Here is a 25,782-nt window from a genome sequence, read left to right on the forward strand (position 1 = left end):
GAAAGCCGAATGGCTTAGAAACTTAATGACATATATTCCACTGTGGAATAAGCCAGTACCAGGTATCACAATCCATTGTGATAGTCAGGCTGCTATTGGAAGAGCAGGAAACAATGTGTATAATGGAAAATCCTGACATATTCGTCGGAGACATAACTCCATAAGACAACTTCTGAAGAATGGAGCAATAACAATTGATTATATGAGATCAAAAGACAATATATCAGATTGTCTTACAAAATGACTAAATAGAAATTTAGTCATTAGCACATCAAGGGGGATGAGGCTGAAGCCCACTACTTAGATCACCTATAACGGGAACCCAACCTATCTGACTGGAGATCCCAAGAAGTAGGTTCAATGGGAAAAATAAGTTATTTGAGTGATCTGTTATGTACTAAGTTGTTAGTGAATTTAATTAACTGAGTCTATCCCTATGATGTGGGTGCAACTTGTAATGATAAGAGAATGAGTCGTAGGACTCTTAATGTTATCTATAGTTGACTAGCTGTCTAACTAATTGTCAGTGGGGTGCATAATTACAGGGCACTCCTGATACATATACCTATACAAGTGTGGAAGTGTGGCAACTTCCTATGAGAATTGAGCTAATTTTTCTAAAGCTTTAGCACATGGCCGAAAAGTGCGATACCGTATGAGCTTACTTATGCCTTTTTGTGTTGTGTGTGCAGTATGTTATCTCAGTTTATTACTCGAAGTGTTTGGTTCAAGACGTAAGTTCACCGAGTACTTGATAAACTCGATATACCTACACTAAGTAAAGGTTCAAGTCCAAAAGACACATCTACTGATGCATAATACATCTTTGCCTTGATCAAATCAGTTCTTTATGATTTCACGATTTTATTGCAATTTTGAATTGGTTGGGGATTGTTGATTTTTAAATAGTGAAAAACCAAGTTGTAATCCAAAATTACAAATGATAGAATAATTTTGTCATTTTGTGGTTTGTCCTTTGTGACTTGCTTTATTGTTTGTCTTTTGTGGATTCTTTGCCTTTTGAGCCTTTTAGCTCAAATTTTGAGATTCCCTCAACTCTTCTAAAGTATGGTGAAAAACCTTGAGTCCTAGATGGGAGAAGGGAGTAGAAACTTATGGGCATATATATATATATATATATATATATATATATATATATATATGAGCTGATATTTCCGCTCCCCTTTTAGACTAATCCGCTCCAAGTTTCTTTTTCACCCTAGCAAATGACAAGAACACCCTTGTGGCATGTTCTGTTATCTTCACACGCCAAATTTGCCCCTGATTGCTTTAAGCAGATGGTCAACGTCAAAAGCCACAAAAAACGTATTGAGGGCAGTGCGTATCAAACGGTTATGCTATGTTTGGTTGTGTTTTTTTTAGAAAAATAGGGGATTTTAATTCTCGTGAGAAATTAATTTTTTCCGTAATTGTCATAACTTTCTACATTTTGTTGGTATTTTTTCGTAATTTTCAAACTTTATAACCATTTCTAGGTAATTTTTCATTTAAAACTTTATAACTTCAGCTATTTTACTTTTTTTGCGTAATGATTACTTTTTTTTCTTATTTTTGCTTTTGCTAGCAACCTTTGCCATGTGCGCATCTTTGCACCAAGGATGGCCACATGCCGAGAAGTGGCATAGGAGAAGTTTGCTAGCAAATTCCTATAAAAAAAAAGAAGAAAATGTTATCAACAGTACTGTTTTCTTATGAGGGCACTCTCACTTTATTAAAAGTATGGTATGGCCCACACCATAGGATGATCCAAACCGTGCATTAGATGGGCCATAGCCTAAATAGGTTATGCTCCAAAAATCGTTTCCATATGATGATCCTAACCTTCGGTGGGACTAACAAATGAACGGCTTAGATTAACCAAATACCTATTGAGGGAAGTGCTTATCATGTAAAATCTCGGGTATAAAAGCGTTGCTTTGGCAAAAACCCTAATTTCATTGTTTTGGGGATTGAGGAGTTGCAGCAAAAATGGTATTCATCTAAAACTGATTTCTTTAATCCGTCTCTTCCTCATTTTTTTCTCCTTCTCGATGTGTGTTTATTTATATGTATTTCTTTTTAATATTTATTTATATGTGTTTAGTGCTTATCATGTAAAATCTCGGGTATAAAAGCGTTGCTTTGGCAAAAACCCTAATTTCATTGTTTTGGGGATTGAGGAGTTGCAGCAAAAATGGTATTCATCTAAATCTGATTTCTTTAATCCGTCTCTTCCTCATTTTTTTCTCCTTCTCGATGTGTGTTTATTTATATGTATTTCTCTTTAATATTTATTTATATGTGTTTCTGACCATGAAAGCTTGCAGAGATAACTTATACTGAGAATGATTATATATTCTGATTTTATTTTGATGGGCCATGGCTTTCATGAGCAGAGCACATAAACTACCATGTTTGTCCTTCGCCCTCTCTATCTCGCCATGTTCGTCCTTCTGATTTTCTAATTTGGTCTAACAAAAATGGAGCGAAGTTTTTCAACGGAAGGAATTTCGGAGCTCACCGAGATCATCGAGCTCGTTAGCACTAATAGCTTAGAACAAATTGCAGAACTCTATCATCCATCTATTCCTTCAGATGTAGATGATGGAGAGGTGGAGATAAACAATCAAGCAAACAATGTTGAGTCTAACATATTGTTTTCCTTATCAACAAAAACTTTCTCAAATCGCGAAGAACTTATTGCTAATATTCGCGACATGGTCTTACTTCAAGGATATGCAACATGTATTAGAAAATCTAAAAGAGATCGTTATGTCATTATTGGTTGTGATAGAGGAGGGAAGTATTGACGTAGAAAACCGGTATCTCAAGGGAAAATAATGGGTGGAGGGAAAAGAACAACGGCATCTCGGCTTATTAATTGTCCTTTTGAAATTTGGGGAAAGAGGCGAGTTGATGGAATTTGGTGGGTGGTGCTTAAAAATATTTCGCATAATCATGTATCTTCAAGTGATAGGTCAGGACATCCCTCTTGTCGCCGGTTTTCTAAAGAAGAGATTGAGCAAATCAAAGAGATGACAATAGCCGGTATTCCACCACGACAAATACTTACTTCACTTCGGCAAAGTAATCAAAATCTTCAAGCAATTGCTAGAACTTTGTATGATGCAAAGGCGAAAATACGAAATGAGAGCTTATTGGGTCGTACACCTATTCAAGCTTTATTTGAAGATATTGGTCAAGGTGGTTTCATATATGATTTTAAGCATAATAAGAGTGGTCATTTGACTCATTTGTTCTTTGCACATCCGTTATCGGTTGCTTTGACAGATAGCTATTCTTATGTCTTTTTGATGGATTGCACGTATAAGACAAATAGATATAAAATGCCATTACTTGATATAGTTGGTGTAACGAGTTTCAATACTTCATTTTATTCTTGTTTTGCTTTCCTGGAAAGAGAGGAGGAAGAGGACTATGTGTGGGCATTGGAGAGATTTGGAAAAATTTTGGGTGTTGATGGTCATCCTTTGGTGATTGTGTCTGACAGAGATTTAGCTTTGATGAATGCCATTCAAGTTGTTTTTCCAAGGACTACACATCTTTTATGTGTATGGCATATTGAAAAGAATGTTCTTTCAAAATGTATGTCTCAGTTTGAAGAAAAAGAAGAGTGGGACATGTTTTTATCAACTTGGACATATTTGATAAAGTCTCTAGATGAATCAACATTTGATACGGCTTGGAAGCTTCTTGAAATCCAATACAAAGAAAAGGTATTCATTCTCAACTATCTTAGAAATACTTGGCTTCCTTTCAAAGAGAAATTTGTATACGCATGGACCGAGAAATATATGCATTTTGGAAATCATGTGACATCAAGGGCAGAAGGTGCACATGCAATGCTCAAGAAATATCTTCAAGTTTCGACTGGCGACTTTCGTGAGGTCAAAGGAAAAATTTGTCTTGCAATAGAAAATCAATTTCAAGAAATCAAAGCAAGACTTTGTAGTGAAAAAGTTCGCATTCCACATAAATTTCATATTCCATTATTTAAAGAACTTGTTACTCATGTTTCCATACATGCACTTCGAGAGATTTTTAAGCAATATGAGCTGGCCACATCCGCCACACAAGTGGCTACATGCAGAGGTCATTTTTCAAATACAATGGGTCTTCCTTGTGCACACAAAATTAGGGTTAAGAAAGATGGAACATTGGAACTTGATGACATACACCAACAGTGGAGAATTGACATAAGATCATTTACTAACATTGATGGTGCACTGGATAGTGAAGGTGTACAAATAGATTGTCTACTAAAGGAGTTTCATGAAAAATACCAACAAATGCCTCTAGTCCAAAAGGAAGATGCCCGAATCCAAATTGCTCAACTTGTTGATGTTCCATTTCCCTTCATTCATGAACCTAATGTCCATCCTCACAAAGGGCATCCAATGGGTTCACAGAAAAGAAAAGACGATAGCTCTACAAGACGTGATCCTTCGGCATTTGAGATTGTTGAAAGGAACAAAAAATGTGGTGTATGCAAAGGCGTTGGACATAACAGTCGCACTTGCCAATATAAAGTCACTGCATTGTCTTCAAGTAAGTGTGCACAGAATTTGGTATCCTCATTGTCTTCAAGTAGCTCATATTTCCAATCCAAAAAAAAAAGTAGTCTCAAATTTTATCTGTTATTGCAGGTATGGAACATACATAGTCCTTGTTCATTTATAAGAGTGAGTAAAAGCATAACTTTTCTGGCAGGTTAGAATAATTATTCAGTTTTTCAATCTTGCATTTGAATGAAATGAAGCAACGATCCCCAATTCATTTTTTGATTGCCCCATAATGTGTAACTATTGGTCATGCTTGCAGGCTAAAGATTGATAAGAAGTTGGGATGGGCTGCTAGTTGAGATCTGGGAGTTGTTCTTTTAAGATTAGTTTCGTTCCTTGGATTTTTTTTGTCTTTTACTAGAAATAAATAAACATATTATTTTTGTTGATGCATGAAAATATATTTGGCATGTACTAAAAGAAATAATGATCTCTTTTAGATTTTCTAATAGGATGCCACACCAAAAACGGGTTGATGCAGTCATTGCTAAGATAACAGGGGCAAATTTGGCATCAGCGTGTTTTTGTGGTTTTTGACGTTGACCATCTGCTTAAAGCAATCATGGGCAAATTTGGCATGTGAAGATAACAGAACATGCCACAAGGGTGTTCTTATCATTTGCTAGGGTGAAAAAGTAACTTGGAGCGGATTAGTCTAAAAGGGGAGCGGAAATATCAGCTCCCTATATATATATATATATATATATATATATATATATATATATATATATATATATATATATACACTTTTCTACGTGAAATCCCAATAGGCAAACCAAGAGGGGGTGAATTGGGTCTAATTCAAAAAATTTGAATTTGCAATGTGAGTTAAACCCTAGAAATTGAAAGTGCAACTAGCCCTTGTTAATTTATAAGAGAATAAGGAAAGATATTACCAATAATATTGCACAAAGGAGAGAAGAGTGAAAGAGACAACGAACACAAAGATTTATGTGGTTCAGAGCACGTCCTACATCCACACTCCACGTATGTGTGCGGATTCCAGTATCTTGATCCTCCTTCAAACGGCAGGATTAATGAGCCAATTACAATCAACAAGTTTCTCCTTTCTTAAGGGCCGAAGCGTATGACCCCTTACAAACAAGCTTCTTCTTTTCAAAGGGTTGAAGCATAAAACCTTCTTTACAATGGATGAAGGAAACAAAGAATGAACACTTAGCCTCTTGATTGGGCTCTGAATACAACAATAAAGGCTCACAAACTCTCAAAAAATGAAAGACAATAAAGCCTAAGGAGATCTCTTCAAGTGTATTGAATGCACAAGTTTAGAGTTTGAAAAAGTTTGAAGAGAGTTGAAAATTTGAAAGTTCTAGCTCAAGAATCAAAGATTTGATTGTTAAAATCTTGTTTTTGAAGGTCCAAAATGGCCTATATATGGCCACAAACAAGGTATGACTGTTGGAGGGCGAAAGGGTAATTTTGCACTTTAAAAAATTAAAGACTCGTTGCCCAACGGTACTATTTTTGCGAGGCTAGACGTCTGGTCCATGATCTGGTTTGGCATTTCTCTATGCTGTTACTATGAAGCCTAAGACATCTAGACCTCTATCCTAGACTCGACCTAAAAGATCGGACTGATTTTTAAAGTTTCTTTAGCGATTATTTAAATTCAAGTGGATTCTAGATTTTATGACACCCTATAGGCCCTATCTAAATGCAAGTTAGCCTTAAGCTAATGCAGGTGGTTCATATATCCTATGTGTAACTAGGCTGCATGTCCTAAGGAAAATAATGGGCTATCTAACGCACCCTGCTCTAGTCATCAGTCGGTGATGGGGATCGCCAACTGACCGGATGGAGGCGTTCCTGGCTAGGACAAACTCCTAACTCTAACACAAACACACAACAGCCAAAACACTCTATCTAAGACAAACTCCTAACTCTAGAGGAAGATCTTTTTGAAAATAATGTTTATCGAGAAAGCTTTGAAATATTTTTGCATTTTTGAAAGGTTTAAACGGTTTCTTTATAAAGTTTGAAATGATTATTTTGAAAGGTTTAACTGAACTTGGGACGAGAATCCCAAGCTGCCTACGTACCTCGTGGAAGATGATCAAGCCAACGTAGTTCGAAAACAAATACTCATAATACGCTCTTAAAATTTCTTAATTTTTCAAATGTTTTTGGTGTTTTAAATTTCAAATGTTTTTGAGTTTCAAATTTCTGATGATTTTGGATTTTAAAATGTTTCCATGTTTTTGTGATTCAAAATTGAAATGTTTTTTATGTTTGAAACGATTCAACCCTTAGCCAAAGAGAACAAATGAGAAAAACGCACTCGATAATCCAAATCGTGGAAGAGTGCAAACACCGTAAGGTAAAACCCCTAGGGCTAAAAGAAAAAATAAATAAAAAGGTAAACAAGTGTCCAAAAAATAGTAAGGGCACACAAACAAGTAAACTAGTGTGATAAGGTAAATGAAGAAAATCCTAAAAAGATAAAACTCTAACAAGACTGAGTTAGTCTCTAAAAGATGAAAAGGCAATCAAGCTAAGCAAAAAAATCTTACTCTAAAAGGTTCTACAAAGGAAGTGCTAATGAGAAAAGGCATGTCTCCTAAAAGGGTAAAAACAAATAGAGCAAACGAGACAAAGCCTGTTTCCGATAAGAAGAGGATAACTAAGATAAATGAGACAAAGTTTGTCTCCTAAAAGAAAGGGGAAACAAGAATGCTAAATGAGACTGAGCAAGTCTCCTAAAGGTATATATCTACCACTAATGAGACAATGTATGTCTCCTATGGAGGGCTCCAAGTATCCTTATCCTTGCCCTTGCAATGATAAGTAGGGACGAGGCAACTAACGAACCAAGTTAGTCTCCAACTAGTGTGGGTACAAGTTGGGGTACAACTTAGAGAGGATTCTATGAATGAGGCCAAGGATGCCTCATATGGGTAAACTCTCTAAATAAGACAATGCTTGTCTCCTAAAGTTGGGAACTACCACTATGAGACTAAAGTAGTCTCCTAAAAATGGAGCTCTAGATGACTTTCATTACCCATGCAATGAGGGAAAAACTAGTATCTAAAAGACTAGGAAAGCACCTAAAAGAGAAGGAAAAATACACTGGGACTTAGAAAGTCCCCTAAATGATGGGCTTAGGCTAACGCCTTCATCGCCTTAGCGATGAAAAGAAGTTTCCCAAAACTAATAAACGAAATTGAGTAACGGGGATAATCCTAATCTCTGATGACAATCTCACAGATGAAGGCAAATTCACAATAAAGTCCAGATGCTGACACAAACCAAAGCACCTTAATGATTACCCAAACCTGCTAGAAAGAGAATGATTTATGAAAGATGGTAATAATCAGCCCCAGATAATGGGGTTCAAAATCCCATGCTCAAATAACATGATTGGAAGTATTGAGGGGATTAGGCCACAAAAGGAAAGTTTGGCCAACTTGAAGGGAATACAAATGGGAACTTGTAATTGGATAGAGGTCAAAATCTTTTGGTTAAAACTATGATAGAATTTAAAAAATATCCCGTGCAGCTAAAAAACCTGGATATATTTAAATCTCTCTAAGGTTGACTCTAACACAGCAATAACAGAGAACTTTCAATACAGAATTCCATGCTAGTTTGTGAAATGAATATAGAGTTGATTATATTGGACTAGACACGAATTCTATCCCTAAACAAAAGGGCAAATAGACAACATAACAGCACGGGGCAGCAGTCTTACTTGGAGCTTGTCCAAACTGAACTTTACGATTCAAAAGAAAACTTTACAATTTCTAGAATGAGTTCAGTAAAGAGGATTAGAATGCAATAGAATTAAAGAAAATTTAATCATGTAAAAAAATTTCAAGTACAACAAAGCATATATGATCAGATAATGAAATACACAAAGACATATGTCCATAATTATCATGACACAAGCAAGTGTGTGTACTACAATTAGAACAAGAGGAGACATATAATTACATTTTCAACTATCATTTACTAAAAACTCCTATGACTAAAGAAAACCAATATCTATGAATATAAAGTAACATTCCAGGGCAGTATCATAGCAAGGCATTTGTCATCACAATGGTGCAAGCAGACCATTACATCACTATTATATCAAACTATGTGAATTTTGATGTTCTTAACTAAGTGCCTCGTCTTAGGCATTTCTAACACCTGTTATAAAAACTACCTTATGAATGGGCTGTTGCAAATGAAAGTAACCACATTAGGGATGAAGGCATGATGGGCTACAAGATACGCCACACTTATGATTCTTAAACTCACCTATAATGAATGTGAGAAGGTAACAAATCCCACACAGTTATAATGGTATCATTTCACTGACAATGGAAAAATATACAATGTCTAACCAAAAGAAAAACCTCACCATAGCAGTATAAACTGATTTTACGAACATACGAGAATGAAAATATGAGTTGAACTGGAAGCATATGTGCTTTATAAAACATGTACTGGGCTACCAATTGATGTGCTAAAAAAATATGAGCTGGACTGTAAAGGGATGTGCTTAAAAAAATGAACTGAACTATGCATAAATGTACTTTCAAGACATAAGTTGGACTAGATGGGTCAATTTTTATAAACACATAGAGGATAGACCTGACCACAACTGGATAGACCAAATTTCACACACTCACAGACCATGAATTATACTTGATGCAAGTGGTTTAAGAGAAAAACTGATCTTTATATAACTTGTGATGTAAACAGTGAAGGGAAAACTGAGTTTGGGCAGCTTGTAGTGCCATAAGTGAGGTGAAAAACTGATCTTTGGCAACTTGTGATGCGTCATGTGAGTTGGAAAACTGATTTTGGGCAGCTTGTAGTGCCGTAAGTGAGACGAAAAAAAATGATCTTTGACAACCTGTAATGCCACACTAAGAAATGGAAATCTACCCCAAGTGATGCGAAAAATCAATTTTTAGCAACTTGTAATGCCCACTATGAAGTGGAAATTGAAATTTTTTTTTCAACTTGCAGTGTTAATTGTGACAAAAGGAGCTGAATTTTGTGACATGCAGTGCTGAATGTGAAGAAAATAGCTGATTTTTATGTGACATGCAGTGCTGACCTGTGAAGAAAAGAGCTGATTTTTATGTGACATGTAGAACACAGGCTGAACTACAAATTGAATGAGCTGCTATATGAAAAAAAATCTACATTATGATATTATCCACACTCCATCACAATCTTTGTCAATGGGACATACCATGACATAAAACAGTAGTATCATTCCCCTAAAATGATAATAGTACAAGCATATCTATTTCTATCTTCAGGGCCAAAAGATAAACAGAAAGTATGGGCAACTGCTATGCTTATACAACAAAATGAAGGCTACTACTAAAACAAGGCAAACACTTGAGTATGTCATTACAGGTATATCTACTATTCAAACATAAGCCTTTTAGATCATAGAATTGATGCAAAAAGAGAATAGAACTGAACTGATCTATTGTGTTCTCTGAACCAAGCAATCATAATAACAAATCCAAAGTTCTTAGAGTCAAGGGATTGTTTGGATACCACAAATATATTTTGATTGAGAATTTACACAAGCTAAGTATTCCACAGGATATAGCATCAAAGGAATAAGCATAGAAATCATATATCCAACACTACACAGGAATTCCTAAATTGAAATAACACCTCCGTATTCACTCAAGTTTATGCAAATCATCTTATTTTTATCAATTCAGGATAGACAAAGAAAATATTTCAATAAAACCAAATCTATATTGGAACAATAAATCTCATTATATCAGCACATTTCATTTAGAAAGAACGACCATAATGAAAAATCCAAAACAAATAGCATGAAACTCAAATTAGCACCTGTAAACTCAAAAAATCATAATAATTATATTTGTAAAACATTACCTGAACGATGAAACCTTGTCCTTCGCTCCTCAGGAATAAAAACCTTTAATCAAGCTCTTCTTCTTCTTCTTCTTCCTCTCGAACATCAACAAATTCTCCTGAGTTCAGGTCTTAAAACTGAAATTTCCTTCTCAAATCCGAAACTTCTTTTTTTTTATGAGGATGTGATGTAAATCTAAGATTTCAGAAGGAGAAGAATGACAATTCTAAGGTTTTTCGTGAAAGCAAACGAAAGATCTATAGTTTTATCTACAGAAACAAAGCAGATTCGTAATTCTATCTCGAGTTAGGATTTCAATCAAGAAGATGAGGTCATTTTAGAATCTAGGGCTTAACACCGAGGGAATCGAAAGATCTACAATTTCTAAGCTTTTGAAATCACAGAACCTCCGTATTACAACTTTGATTTCAGGTTTTAAGATTCCAGTTTGCTCTTGGAATGAGGTTTGAGGTTCGGATCAAAGATTTAGGGTTTCTAAGACAAAAACATAACAGATCTAAGGTTGTAAAAGGGAGAACGACTACAAAAGCTAACAACAGAAAGAGAACGCCGCCGGTGAAAATTGGCCAGATTTGGGTCAAGTTTACCGGCAAAATCTGATCGGAGAAGAAATAGAAAGGTTAGGGTTAGGGATTTGGGATTTGGGGATTTTGCTCTCTCTAGATTAGGTTAAGAAAACCCTCATTAAAATGAAAAATGAGAGGTTAAGTTGCTATTTATAGGAGAAAATGGGTGCTCATATTGACACAACTATTTGATAAGGTGTGCGGTTGCGCGGAAAAATTAATATGCGCACGGACAGTCGCGTCCTATTTGATCCCGAGTCGGCCTCTTCCAGGATAATTCACCCCCTTCTGTATTTAACTATGCACAATGTCTCGGCTCGTTCGCTAGGCAATTCAGCTCGAATTTCAACGAAATTTTGCAGAGACCTTGGTGGGATCCTAACCTAGCTTAGGATGAAATTTGGGGTATTAATTCAGTAATTTGGTAAGGTTTTGCTCAAACAAAGTGAATAGGGGTTTCGTCAAAATGGGGTGTCTACGGGGCATCGAAACTGAGCAATTCGAAGGGGGTAATAACCATGACGGAAATCCTGATGGAGGAAATTAGAGCCTCTTGACATGGTTTTCGAGATTACTCTCAAAGCGGTTAGCCTTACCATAAAAAATAACACATCAGATGTAAGGGTGAATCAAAAGTGAGTCGAGTCCTTCGAATAATGTATATCTTCTTTGATAGAGTCCTTGGAAGTCTGTTTCTCGTTCATATTCGTTTTCCTTCAAGGTCCAAGTTGTCTGGCACTGAACGAATGGGTGTATACCTTCCGAAGTGAAAAAAAAACCTCGGAATAAATCCTGGTTTAGGTATCAGAGAAAGGCAAGAAATATCCTGTTTAGACATAATGGAGATGTCAAGTATCAAGCAATGGTCAATGAAAGGAGAAATTTTTGTGCTCAGTTATTATCTGATCTTTATTCTGAAGAAAGAACCCATGCAAATCTAAATTCCCCTACCAACCTCGGCTCTGCTTTCCTTGAGACTCTTATCATGGAAGTACAATACACTAGGGGCATCTTTTATGACTTACGTCATAAAAGATATCAAACACACAAAGGCAATCAATGCCAATGTTTACAACAAGTTGAGATAAGAGAGATACGAGCATATTTTGAGCCAAATCTCTAAACTCCTCAAATGAGTCCACTCTCTAGAAGTGTTAACTTTGAAAGAAAATTAATTTTCTCAGTGGAGTCTAGAATTTGCTCCCGCAATCTTCAAACCCCAGCAGAATGCTTTTTCACCTGTTGAAAGGGTCAATACCCAGAAAAACCCATCAAGTTATTTGAGTCTGATCCTCAGCAAGGAACTCGTACTCCCCAATCTTCTCGGCAAGAGACATTTAATCTCAGAATAATCATTCAAAATCAATCAATTTTCAACACCCCCAGGGCTCTTTGTGGTTTTCCAGTTACGTACACCATGGACCCTTGCATTCCTATGTGGCTGTTCATGATCTGTCTTTTAGGCTATATCACGGACCCACTACCCTTATTCATTCAAGGCTCTTCATGGTCTACCATTCAGGTACACTGTGGACTCTTGCCCCTTGAGTGGCTCTTCATGATCTGTCTTTTGGGTTGCATCATGGACCTACTATCCTTGTCTTTTGGGTTGCATCATGGACCTACTATCCTTATTCATTCAAGGCTCTTCGTGGTCTACCATTCAGGTACACTATGGACCCTTGCTTCTTGAGTGGTTCTTCTTGATCTATCTTTTAGGCTGTATCATGGGCCTGCTATCCTTGTCCATTCTTGGCTCTTCATGGTTTACCATTTGGGTACACCATGGACCCTTGCTCCCCTAGTGGCTCTTCATGATCGGTCCTTGAGGCTGTATTATGGATCCATTATCCTTATTCATTCTTGGCTCTTCATGGTTTGCCAGGCAGGCACATCATGGACCCCTGCTTCCTGAGTGGCTCTTCGTGATATGTCCTTTAGTGTATATCATGGACCCACTATCCATGCTCATTTCATTCATCTCCATTACTTGTTATTCTTGTTGGGCTCTTCGTGGCTTATTATCACGGACCCCAAATGTAGTGCTAGGCTCTTCATGGCTTATTGCCATGGACCCTAGATTCGTCATGTGGCTCTTCACGGCTTGTTGCGGTGGACCCTCGATTACTTCTTGGCTCTTCGTAGCTTATTACTATGGACCCTCGATATACAATTTCCTAAAAAAATGTGTTTTTTCCGCGAGGCTCTTCGTGGCTTACCACCATCGACCCTCCATTCTTGCTTGTTGGGCTCTTCGCGGCTTATTACCACGGACCCCAGATTATGGCTTGGCTCTTCATGGCTTGTTGCCGTGGACTCTCGATATACAATATCCTAAAAAAAAATGTTCTCTGCAAGGCTCTTCGTGGCTTATCGCCATGGACCCTTGATCAAAATTTCCATTCAACTGTTGTTCTTTTTTGTCTAATTTGGTGAAAAGCTGGACCGCAACTTTATCTAGTTATTTTGTTGTTAGTAATGAAAGGCCAAGTCATGATCCGTCGTTCCACAGTGTACCGCCATCCAAGTGGGGAGTCAAGAATACCTGTGTGACCGATGTGTTACCCAAGTTATATGTTTGGTGGGAGACTGTCTCACCAATATGTTTTGAATGCCGAGTTATGTGTCCATCGTTTCACCAAATTAATCATAAGTCATGTTGAATGTAAAATTTTAAAACTAAAATCTATTTTACCCTTGTGAATACCGTTTCAAAACCTAAAAACCCAAAATTTTGTTTTGTTTTTGAGCTTTTTGCTAGTTTACCTTTGTGAATATCATTTCAAAACATAAAATTCAAAATTTCATCTGTTTCATTTCGGGTAAGCCAAAATGTGTTGTCTGTTCAGCTTTGGCATTCGTGTGACAAGCACACTCTGCCAAAGAGGAGCATTTGTAGACACCCCATTTTGACCGAACCCTAAGTAGCCAAGTTCTAATAAAACCTAGAACCCCAAATTTCACCCCAGGGTAGGTTAGGGTCCCCCATAGGTCTCCACAAAATTTTATCAAAATCCGTCAGGATTTGCCTAGCAAACGAGCGCAATTCGAAAGATAGTGTATATAGTGTAGCAGAAGGGGAGTGATTTATCCAATCTAAGGGGTTGTCTGGTTAGAATAATTTATAGCAGAGGGTTGTTTCTGGGTAACTTAAAGGGGCGAATTTGTCCCTTAAATTTCATTAAATTCTTTTCTTGTGGATCACCTTTGCCCATTCAACACAAATGTAAAATGTTTTGCAGAGGGGTGCCTGGGAAACTTAATGGGCTTGAAAATTAGCTAAAATCTCTATAAATAAGATACTTTGGCTTCATTTTTTCTAATTTTAGGGCTTATAGCAAACCCTAGCAGAGAGAGGTAGAGAGAGAGAGAGAGAGAGAAACGAAACCCCAGCTTATATTCCCCTTCTTCTCCGGCTTGCTCCGATCATTTTTCGGCCAAACTTTGATCAAGCTTCAGCTGGTACAAAGTAAGATTCAAGTGATTCAGTTGAAGAAAAAAGAAGAAGAAGGAAGAATCGGAACAGAGAGATAGAATAGGAGAGTGAAAATACATTATTTTCTGCATGAGGGGGTGCAATTACCAAGCTTAAGGGTTGTTAATTTCAGCCTCATTTTCACCTATAAAATGAGAAATCGGCTGGGATTTGGGGGGATCTTTTTTTTTTTTTTACAGATCTGATTTCAGAGAAAAAAGAGATAAAGAAAGAAAGCTAGGGTTCCTTTTCCCTTTCTTCCGATCATCTTCCCCGGTGACCTCGCCGGAGCACTGGCCGGTCTATTTCAACTTGTTATCTTACTCTTCTACTTACCTCTAACCTTAGAGCTTGCTGTTATACCTTAAATGTGAGGTGTTCTTCCACCGAAGCCCTATTTTACTTCAAGAAACCCTAAGTTGAAACCCTAAACCTCTTCTTTGTCTTTTCTCCGGCTCTGTTTTGTCTATGTACCCTAGCACAAGAGAGAAAACCCTAGAAAAATTGCAGAGGAGATAAAGGGAGTTCGAGCTCCATCTTCATTTTCCTCATTCACGACCACCATCTCAATTGATTTCGGCAATTTTGTCGGAATCCGTCCAAACCTTCTTGAAATCCGGCAAGTACAACCTCCATTTCCAAGATCTGATGCATTCCCTACATGATTTTTTTTTTAAGAAAAATCTGAGATGAGATACAAAAAAGAGATAGGGAGAGCTGAGAGATAAGCAGTAGAGTTGATGGAGAAGGGAATTAAGATGTTTTTCAATTACGAGTTGTAGAGATAAAAGAGAGGTTTGTAAAGGAAGCTTAGAAAGTTGAAGAGGAGATTCACATCTTGTAAAGAGGTATTCATTTCCTGCTCTCAATTTGAAGGTATGATCTCTTGTTTATTTTTTTATTTTTTTGTCTATCTTTGCGCTATTGATCTTGTCTCGAATTATTCATTTGTGTTGAGAAGAGAGTTGGAATTTTCTTAGAAAGCATGGAGGTATTCACTGTGTATTTTTTTTTCCCACGAATTTTTTTCTATTTAGAACTTTATATAACTACATCACAAAGATTTTCTTTACCTAATTTTTGATAGATCTGTATCTTTAAGATTACCTCCCTGACTCTAGGGGATTGACTTTGAAATGTATTGCTCCATGGTAATGTGTCTGATGTGATGAGGCGTTCCTTAGCTTTCTTTGATTTTCTGGTGATTAAGAAATATATATCAGTTCTGCCCTTTTATTTCCATAGCTTACCGGTAGATTTTTTTATATATATACCAGTTTTTCTTTGTTTAGGAATAATGCTTTCAGCTATAGAATGTATCTCCCTGTTATGTTTCACCCTAAATCTTTGAATGTGTAGTCAAACGATTCTTTTCTTTGAATTTTTGTTGTGTTAATTACATTGATAAGCGAGTGTTTAGGCCTCAAGTATTTTTTTACAAACTTTATCTTTAACAGGAAAAAAGAAAGATTCAAATAAATTTTGTCTTAATTTCAACTTTTTGATAGTTCATGTTGATTTTATAGTGCTCTGTCTTTGTTAGAAAATTATGATAACATTAGCATAACCCTTTGTAATAAAGCTAGTGGGCATGGGTCTAGTTTCTTGTGGAAAATGGTGTCAGCATTATTATGTTTGGATAAAATCTGTGATTTAGGGTGTTATACTTAATGGGCCTACAAGATATTTTAGAGCTGTAATGCCTTACTAGCAGTCTTTGAATACAAATAGATAACGAATTTTTGTATACTCTACCAAGTCATAGCCTCGTGTCTCAAGCTTGTATATACTCAAAGTGTTTATGATCCTATCATTTTTTTTTATCTGGTCATTTGTTCCAACATCACATAATCTCAAAAGCTTTGATTATTCTTATAGTAAATTTAGAGGATAGCTGCTGATGGTTATTTTATTATGATGGATTGGTCAGTTAGTTTTTATTTCTACGGGATCCCATGTTCAAATGTTTGCGTGTTAATTAATGTACATGTGTGTTTCAGAAGTATATCTTGCAGGTTATGAATTTTGACTTAGTAATTAGGTGTTGCAGGGGCTTTTGTACAAAACAGTGAAATAGACGTAATGTTTTCTTTTACTCTAGCCTTGGAACGTACATAAGAAGATAGATTTTTTATTTGAATCTGTTGTGGTTCACTTTGTTAAGTGATGGATATAATGTTTGGACAAAACATATTTCGGTCTTAAGTTTCTTTTTCAAAAGTTTGTGTAAGAATTCTTTAGTAGGAGCAGCCCTGTAGTGTTTTTAACTTGAGAAACATCAGTAATAATAAGACTCAGCTATCCTTTGTTTTGAAATTAGAAGGGTAATTTTAAGCAGGGCTTTCACCTAGTAATTTGTTCATGGAAATGGTTTTACTTAAGAACCTACACCTATAGATATCACTTTTATGATCTTAGCAAATAGAAGTGTTGCAATTTTGAGTTGGTAAGACATTATATTGAAGGATTTTCATTGGGATTTGCACTATGTTATTTGGTGGTTTTGAGATTTGTCAAGATCCCAAATTTTGGGTTGTGTACTGTTAAAAAAAATTCATGAAGAGCTCATGGCAATTACTATTGTGAGTTTCCATATTATGTAGCTTTAGCTCTATTGTTTTCAAGATCCGGTTGGGAGTGGGTAAATTTTGACTAATATACTGGAATGGTTACATTTGGTTATTGGTATTAGAGTTGCATGACCGTTTGGACTACCCAACTACTCTTATATGTCTGTGGTTATTGCTTCTTATTTATGTGATGTTTTGTTCCTTTATGAATGGTTGAATTGACATATACCCTGTCATTTTCATAACCATGTTTGATTTACATGCACAATTTCAGTTAGTATCTTTCCCTTTATGAAGCTTACTAAGGCTTTCCATAGGATTTGTTTGAACTTTTTGACTGCTCTTTAAACACCAAATGTCAAGCTCGGTTAGTGCTAATGCTGAAATATGATTATGATGATATCATTTCCCTATTCATTCCACCATTCAAAAGCCCAAGTGTATTAGATAGCCCTTTTTTTTAAGGGCGATGAAGGCGTTAGCCCAAGCCCATCACTAGGGGACTTGCTTAGTCCGAGGAGCACTCCCCTCTTTTATTTAAAAGACTTGCCCAGTCTTTTAGATGTGTATCCCTTAAAATATAAGGTCCTCCTATTCATTGCACGGGCAATGAAAGAGTCATCTAGAGCCCCCTCTTAGGGGACAAGCTGTGTCTCATAACGAACCAAGTTGTACCCTTGAGAGACAGGCTTTGTCTCACTAGTGAGCAACTCATAGGAGACTACCCAAGTCTCATTATTAGCACATCCTTATTAGAAGACCAACTTGGTCTGTTAGTTGCCTATACCCATATTCTATCTATCATTACAAGGGCAATGATAAGGTTACTTGGAGCCCTTCATACGAGACATTCAGTGTCTCATTAGAGTTAGTTGTTTCTCCCATAGGAGACAAGCTTTGTCTCATTGGCCCTAGTTATCCTCTTGTTTTATGAGACATGTCATGTCTCATTAGCGCCCCTCTTAGAGTTACTAGCATAGGAGTTTGTCCTTAGCCAGAAAGTCTTTTCTCTAGATAGGAGTCTGTCCTTTAGTGTTAGGAGTCAGTCCTTCAGTTTCAGGAGTCTGTCCAATCATCATAGGGAGCTAGGATTCTGTCCAACCTTTCATCAAGTCATGTGATTCTGTCCAATTCTTCCAAGGCATAGGATTCTGTCCAACCCTTATAGAGTCAGGATTCTGTCTCCCCCGCAAAGTATAGGATTCTGTCCAACCTTTGCGGGTTGTCCTACCCTTATAATGATAGGAATCTGTCATCTTGAGTGAAAACAACAAAAACACTTGAAAACATGAAAACTTAAAAATATTCAAAAATTTCAAAACATCTGAAAAATCCAAATCATCTGAAAAGTCATCGAGTCACTAGGAGAGTAGTTAGGAGAGTCTGTTTTCAAACTACGTTGGTTTGATCCTCTTCCACGAGGTAGGTAGGCAACTTGGGATCCATATCCCAAGTCCAATCAAACCTTCAAAAATAAACATTTCAAACCTTCAAAAACAAATCATTTCAAACTTTCTAAAATACAAAAATTCTTCAAAACCTTTCCAAAAAGATCTTCCCCGAGAGTTAGGAGTCTATCTTAGAAGTTTGGGGTGTCTTAGAGTTAGGAGTCTGTCCTGGTTATGTTGATGCTTTGTGTGTCTTGTCGTGTGAGTGTTCCTAGAGTTAGGAGGCCTCGAGTCGTGGTTGGTTAGACATTTAGTCAAACCGATGGCTAGACTAAGATGCACTTAGTTAGCCCATTATTTTTCTTAAGACATACAGCCTAGTTACACATAGGATGTAGGGCTCACTTGCATTAGTTTAAGGCTAAAAACTTGCTTTAGTTAGGGCATATAGGGAGTCCTAAAAATTACAATTCACTTGAACTTAAGCAATAGCACAAGAAGCTTTAAAAACTAGTCGAGTCGAGTCTAGTTGATCGAGTCTATGATAGCGGTTCTAGAAGGGTAGGCATCGTAGCTTAGAATAGGCCACCGAACTACGTTGACTCTTATTCTTCCTGAGGCCGGGAAACGTAGAGCAGCCGGGATGACCATCCTGGTCCGAGTCAAATTTCTCATTATAGTCTACGGTTTGTCATGTTGTATCATGTGTGATGTCGAGTCGTGTTATGTGTTTTGTTATGTTTTCTTATTTTCATGTACAGACCTTATACCTTTAGATCCAGTATGCATGCGTTTGCCCACCAGAACTTAGACACCAATTAGGCATGCCACTTATAACCTAACTATGCTTAGGTGACACTTCTTTCATTTATTTTGTGTGTGTTTGTTATTTCCATCCACGGGACATACATGCTTAGGTAAACGTTATCTCGGGGATATCCGTTCCCATTTCACATGATTTTCGCTCAAAATTCTTCAAAATTAATAAATAAATGGCATAAGAGACCAGGTGTTTACACTCAGAAGAATTGGGGGCGCCTAACACCTTCCCCATTCATCATCAAGCACGGACTTTTGTATCTCTAGTTATCCGTTGCGACAGAGTATAGTATAAGATCCAAGGCCCACTTCCTTGGATGGCGACTCTGAGTTATTTTAGGTACGTCTCGATTCTGGGCTCGTCCCTAAATCAAGAGGTATCTCATTTTACATCACCACTCATGCTGTGAGGGGCACTCTTTCGAGAGTTCATTAGTAGAGCTCTCCTTCACGTGTGGAGATCTTAGAGGATTGACAGGGATCTCGTATCCTCTCCTCCTTCCTCGGGATCGGGGTCCACAGAATGGGGCGATGAGAAATGCAATTAGGCGTGTTTTTCCAAATACACGCCATCACTTTTGCTCTTGGCATATTAGTGGGCATCTAGTTGAGCATGTTCCAGCCATGCGAGATAAAACTAGTCTGTTTTATAAGGAATACAACCATTCGTTTTATAGGAAACATAAAGCCGACAGTGAGAAGGAATGGGGAGCTTTGGTGGAGAAATATAATTTAGATGAAAAACATTGGTTATGTAAGATGTGGGATTTACGAATCCACTGGGTTCCTGCTTATTTCAGAGACACATTCACAACTGGAATGACTTCAAGTGCACGTAGTGAAAGTATTAATGCTTTATTCGATGGATTTGTTAACCAAAGTACCACTTTACAAGAATTTGTGGTACAATATGAGAAGGCACTTGTAGATCGGCGGAGAAAGGAAGTTGAAGAGGATTGGAGGACTAAATCATCACATGCAGTATTGAAGACAAAGAGCACATTGGAAGCAGATGCTGCAAAGTATTATACTAGGAAAAAATTTTACTTGTTCCAACTTGAATTTCTAGCGAGTATTGATTGTTGAGAGGACATGGAGTGCGAAGAGTAAGAATGTGTAATGAGGAGGAGTGGAAGAGTTACAAGGTTATATATGATGTATCTGAAGGTCTTAATGCTACATGTGAGTGTGCGATGTTTGAGACCATAGGGATTCTATGCAGACACATACTTCGCATAATGGATATGAGCATTTAGGTTCTATTCCGGAGCAATATCTCTTAAATAGGTGGACAATTGGGACGAGATATCAAGTGAATGGTTTGGCATCTACAAGCATAGGAGATAGTGACGAAGTAACTCCATTTGAGAGATTGTGTATTACATCAAGGGTTCAAAAAGTACTAGATGAACACCCGAGAAAGAAGAGTATTTTGAAGAAGACGGAAGAAGACTTAAATGTGTGGTTGGCGGAATGCGACCAAGCAAAGAAAGGCAAGAAAAGCAGTCCAACTATCTTGGAAAGCAGTGGCAGTCAAGTACAGCCCAACTATCCTAACGAAACACCCGAGATATGTATTCACGACCCTCGAGATGTGAAAACCAAGGGTCGGCCGAAAAATGCTACAATGTTTAAATCTCCAGTAGAGGCCTCTCAATCTCAACCCAAGCAGCAAAGGACGTGTAAAAAATGTGGAGGAAAAAGCCATTATGTGACCACGTGCAAAAACATACCCAAGGTTTTTATTCTGCTTAGTATATATATCTCAATGAGTTTGGAATGAATTTTTTCAATGTGCAAGATTTATAATATGTTTCTCATATAGATGCCTACAACGGAGGTTGAAGAGGAAGGAAATAGAGTTGGCGAGGACGAGGAAGAGGATCTCGGTTGAAGTAGACTAAGTAAGTGTTGACAATCATCATTTACATTGGCTTTATCTCACATAATTGGTGTCATCTTTTATTTATTTATTTATCATTTGAATAGTCACTTGGTGTCTTCTTTTTCTTTTTTATCATTTGATCAGTCACTTGGTATCACTTGAACATATTCACATTGGTATAAATTCTTCTTCAAATATTTGCAGATTCACAATTATTCTTTTGATGAATTTTACTCATGCATTGGATGCAGGTCAGTAGAAGAGCAAGAAAATTGGTGAACGAAGACTGTCATCCATATTTGGGGCCTAGGAGGGAGAGGAATGGGTGCACCATAGGAACAGACCTTGTAGACATGTATGGTAGCCGTGGGAGTTTTGGTAGCATTTTCCACGTCCTTAATTTGATGTCTGTGAAGAACAATGTTTGTTATGGGCCTATGTGAAGAACAATGTTGTAATGTAACTGGTGGTTTTGTGAAGAAGAATGTTATATGTAACAGGTGAAGAATATGTAACTGGTGGTCTCTTCATTTAATACACAATGTAATAGCCAAACCAATTTTAATCTCCACTCCTTAGTCATTTGGTGCAGCTCTTAAGTTTTGCATTCCTTGTCGATTAAATGTGGATGAGAGAGTTTTGCATTTTAAATGTGTGCTACCAATTTCTGTCCTTACATGGAGAGTTCTACATTTTGCTCTATGGCCTTGGCTTGTACAATTTTTTTGGATGGAGGCTTTGCACTTCCTAAGTTTGAGCCATCAAAATTTAACTTAAATCTCCTAGAAGCAGAAGAACAAGCGAGAGGATATACAGATGAAAAGCTCTCCACTCTACAAATCCTTACTATTCTAAAAGCCTAAACACCCGAAATTTTGTCAACCATCTTTCACGAAAATTCCTTGCCCTTCCATTTGTATATTTTCCTACTGCGTCCCATATCTACAGGGCATTTTCGTCATCATGGCATTTCTACGGAGCAACGCAGATGTCGTCTATCTCCTTTCACGTGTCAAAGAAAGAATACATACTTTTGACGTTGATACCAACGATAGGGCCCCTTCCTTTCACTTAATTCCTCGCCCTTGTGTTCTAAAATCTTTCCATTATGTCCCATCACTGAGGGGTATTTTCGTCATTCAAAAATGCAGCCATCTGTCTCCCGAAAACAGAGCAGATGTCGTATATGCCTAAATACGCATCCTTTAATTTTAGCCGCCCATTCTTTCAAAACCCTATTTGGAAAATTTCTCTCTCTCTCTCTCTCTCTCTCTGGTCAGCCCATCACATTGCAGCAGCAGCGAACAAGAGAGGAGTCGGTGGTTGTAGCTCACGTTAAAGGTCTCTCTCGATTTCAACGGCTTTTTTTCGTTCTTCTCTTCAAATTCCTTATTCTATTTTGTCTCTCCTTCTTTTACTTTTTTCTTCTTGTGAATGGGTTTCATCTTGATCTCCTCTTTGGTGCTAATTACACTTGCCCCTTTCCTATAGCATTTTAGCATCGACAATGTCTCTATTCCTACCGCCCAGATTTAGGGTTTAATTTTCTGAACAAAAATGTAAGGAATGAATGATCCTTTTTTTTTCCTTAAATGAGAGAGATAATCTCATCAATCCCACTAAATTCGGGCATTTGATAATTTTCTTCTTCATTTGGGAATTCATGGTTATTTTGGTCAGTTTTACAAATTCAATGACACCGTGAGGAAGAAATTTGATAGTGTTTCCTCTTCTTTAAATGCAAATGCATTCCTTTTTTTCTAATCATGTCAAAATTGATTGGAGATCTTGTGGTAAATGTCATTTCATTATGTTGTTTCCATATTATCTCATGACATTGATATTTTTATTTATGTTCTGGCAACAAAGCTTCACTATCATTTTTTCCTTATTCCTTCTCTATTGTTGTCTCGATTTTTATTTTATTTTTACTATTGTTTATTACAATCAAAGTGAGTTTTAATAAATTTATATTTTTGAATAGTTTCTGCTCTTAGAAGCTGGTATGAGTATTGTTTCTTTTTTTATTGGGAATGTTATGTAAATCCTTCCATAAATTGTTCCTTTGATTGGATATCCTTCCGGCACAATTTTTTCCTGAAATTATCTTGTCTATCACTAATTTTGCTCTGCTAATATTTTATCCAAGAACAAAGGATAGCGATTCTTGTCAAGGAGAAAAAAAATTCATGCTTGCTACCGTGTAGAGAAGAGACCCAATTTGATCGATTGGGATATGAGTTTTGTGATTGAGCAAGTTTGGCTTGGTTTATCTGGTCTTATGGGGTGATTAGCTTCAAAGCTTACGAATGTTGGACTGGTTTATTTGATCTATTGGCATAATTTCAAACCTGGGTCTACTTGCACAAAATTTGTCCTGAAATTTGTTTACTAATTTTGTTCGGCTACTATTTTTATCCAAGAACACATGATAGGGGGTCTTTTCTAAGATAAAATAAATTCATGCTGGCTACCCTGTGGAGAACATACCCAATTGATATATTGGGTTATGGGTTTTGAGTTGAAGCAATGTTGGCTTGGTTTATTTGGTCTAATGGCGTGTGCTTTGAAGCTTAGGAATGTTGACTGGTTATTTGATCTTTATTTGATCTATTAGCGTAATGGGACTGCACATTATGGAAACCTCTATAGATCGGAGGGTTAGGATTATCTGATGGAGATGATCTATGGTGTTGGCGCCACTGTATTTTTGAAAAATACTAGAATTTATGTACATTTATGATTTTTAGAAGGGCTATTCCACCATCTACTACCTTTTTTACGCTTTTTAAATTTGCTGTTAGTGCCATTATTGGATCAATTCAAGTGTATGGGAATATCACCTCCCACAATTCAAGTGTGTGGGAATCAATTTACGTGCACATCATCATTTGTAAATAGAGAAAACATTAAGGGCCCGTTTGGATACCTAATATTTTGTATTTGGATTTGGAATTGAGTTTTGAATACAAAATGAATAGATCCAAAGTAAATAGATCCGCCAGCTCATGTTGAGGGAGATAGAGAGGGAAGGGGGTACTTCCTACTGGAAGAGAGGGGTTTAGGAGCAAAGAGTGTGAAGGAAACTGTCAGATCTGTGGATTTCCAATTACTTATTTCCACAGCATATTTGGAAATCTGATTTTTTTCACTGTCATCGCTGATTTGGAAATCAAAGGATTTTATCCGGATCCAAATCACAGCACAAAAAGTGCTGCAAATGTGAGAAATCCAAATCAAAATCCTCTTCATCCAAACGGGACCTTTTTTACTACTTTTTCTTTTCTTTGCCGACCAACAAAGCCCTTCACTCTTTGCTTTCGTCTTCTGCCAATCAATCGGTGAAAGGTTCTACTGCCCACCACCAATCATTGTTCTTACACGATTTCTGGAAAACAAGTTTATTTGGGTATGTAAAAAAAATCTTTATTTTTTGTTAATGATTTTTTAAGAGTTTCTCTCTGATACAGGTGCATTCGACACTACACAGCTGCTCGACAATTCTTTGTTTGAGGAGCTAATGGACAAGTGGGTTTGCATGTTAGTCTTTTGATCACAGATATGGTATTTATGCATTGTTGTATCTTGTTCGTGTTAATACTAACCATTCTAATTATGTATGTCATTCAGTGATCTTCAAGGTGTATGATTGAGGCTGTAATGGAAAGGAGAACTTCAATGATGTATTAAAGGTGCTGCAAGATTTGACAAGATCGTTCATGTTTGAGGAGCAAAGAGAGTTAGCTATTTGCAGTCCTTTCTTTTCTTTGACTATTATCCACATGTTTAGAAGAACTTTTTGCATTGGAAGTTTTAGGAGTGATATGACCCATGTTTCCACTTGGTATTCTTAGTTGGACATACTTGTTTTGGTCATAAAGAAACTTGGAGAAAGAATATTTTGTTGTTTTTGTTTAAGGTGTTTTTAATTATCTTGTTATTGGTTATAAAGAAACTTGGAGAAAAAGTATATTTAGCTCTTTTTGTTTAAGGTGTTTTTAATTATCTTGTTATTGGTTATAAAGAAACTTGGAGAAAAAAGTATATTTAGCTCTTTTTGTTTAAGTTGCTTTTTATTATTTAACAATGAAAGATATTGAAGTCGCAAGTTAATTATGAATAGATGGAAATATGTCATGGTAAACTTAAAAAATATTATACAAATAGTTTCTCTTATCATCAAGGTATGATGATTTGATTAATTTAAATTGCTCGGATGATGATTCATTTGGAAAGCTCCAAGGATGATATAAATTCCTAAGCAAGACCTTGTCTAGCTTCATCTTTAAGACATTCCTAGAGAAGTTCCTCATTAACAAATGAGTAAATAGCCCTCTAACCAATCTATCTATCTTAAGGGTAAACATGTATAGAGATTTCAGTTGTGGACAAAGGAGCATTGCTTCATTTCTCGCTTCCCTGCTCTTAGAAAATTCTATAAGAGCTCGCTATAATATATTATTTTCCTTGTATTAGGGCTAACACATATAAAACCCCTTTTATTTCCTTGTTAGATTAGTTTTTTATGAAATGGATTTGGGTTTGGGCGACTTGGGGTTTTGCAAGAAGGCTTCCTTACTTGTTATTTTTGGTTGGAATGGAGGAATTTCAAAGC

General features: G+C 36.8%; 1 protein-coding gene and 2 long non-coding RNA genes across 3 annotated transcripts; all 3 read left to right on the forward strand.

The window, feature by feature from the left end:
* Nucleotides 1–2,840: 2,840 nt before the first annotated feature.
* On the forward strand, nucleotides 2,841–4,847 carry LOC143850226 (protein FAR1-RELATED SEQUENCE 5-like). Its single transcript, XM_077359491.1, has 2 exons — nucleotides 2,841–4,569; nucleotides 4,843–4,847. Exons 1-2 carry the CDS (start codon nucleotides 2,841–2,843, stop codon nucleotides 4,845–4,847), a joined length of 1,734 nt encoding a protein of 577 aa, XP_077215606.1.
* A 10,343-nt stretch (nucleotides 4,848–15,190) lies between these two features.
* Nucleotides 15,191–21,661, forward strand: LOC143850955 (uncharacterized). The gene is made up of 3 exons (XR_013236137.1): nucleotides 15,191–15,381; nucleotides 21,108–21,186; nucleotides 21,419–21,661. It is a non-coding gene; the product is annotated as an uncharacterized LOC143850955 (long non-coding RNA).
* Nucleotides 21,662–22,383: 722 nt separating this feature from the next.
* Nucleotides 22,384–24,907, forward strand: LOC143849620 (uncharacterized). Its single transcript, XR_013235732.1, has 3 exons — nucleotides 22,384–22,508; nucleotides 24,638–24,707; nucleotides 24,798–24,907. It is a non-coding gene; the product is annotated as an uncharacterized LOC143849620 (long non-coding RNA).
* Nucleotides 24,908–25,782: the final 875 nt, after the last annotated feature.

Source organism: Tasmannia lanceolata, unplaced genomic scaffold (assembly GCF_043159265.1).
Source record: "Tasmannia lanceolata isolate RefF3 unplaced genomic scaffold, GAP_Taslan_0.1 ptg000018l, whole genome shotgun sequence".
In the NCBI taxonomy this organism is placed as follows: Eukaryota; Viridiplantae; Streptophyta; class Magnoliopsida; order Canellales; family Winteraceae; genus Tasmannia; species Tasmannia lanceolata.

Bases quoted from the DNA above. Each gene is read 5' to 3' on its own strand.
- LOC143850226 (XM_077359491.1), top strand. From the start codon at position 2,841: ATGGGTGGAGGGAAAAGAACAACGGCATCTCGGCTTATTAATTGTCCT.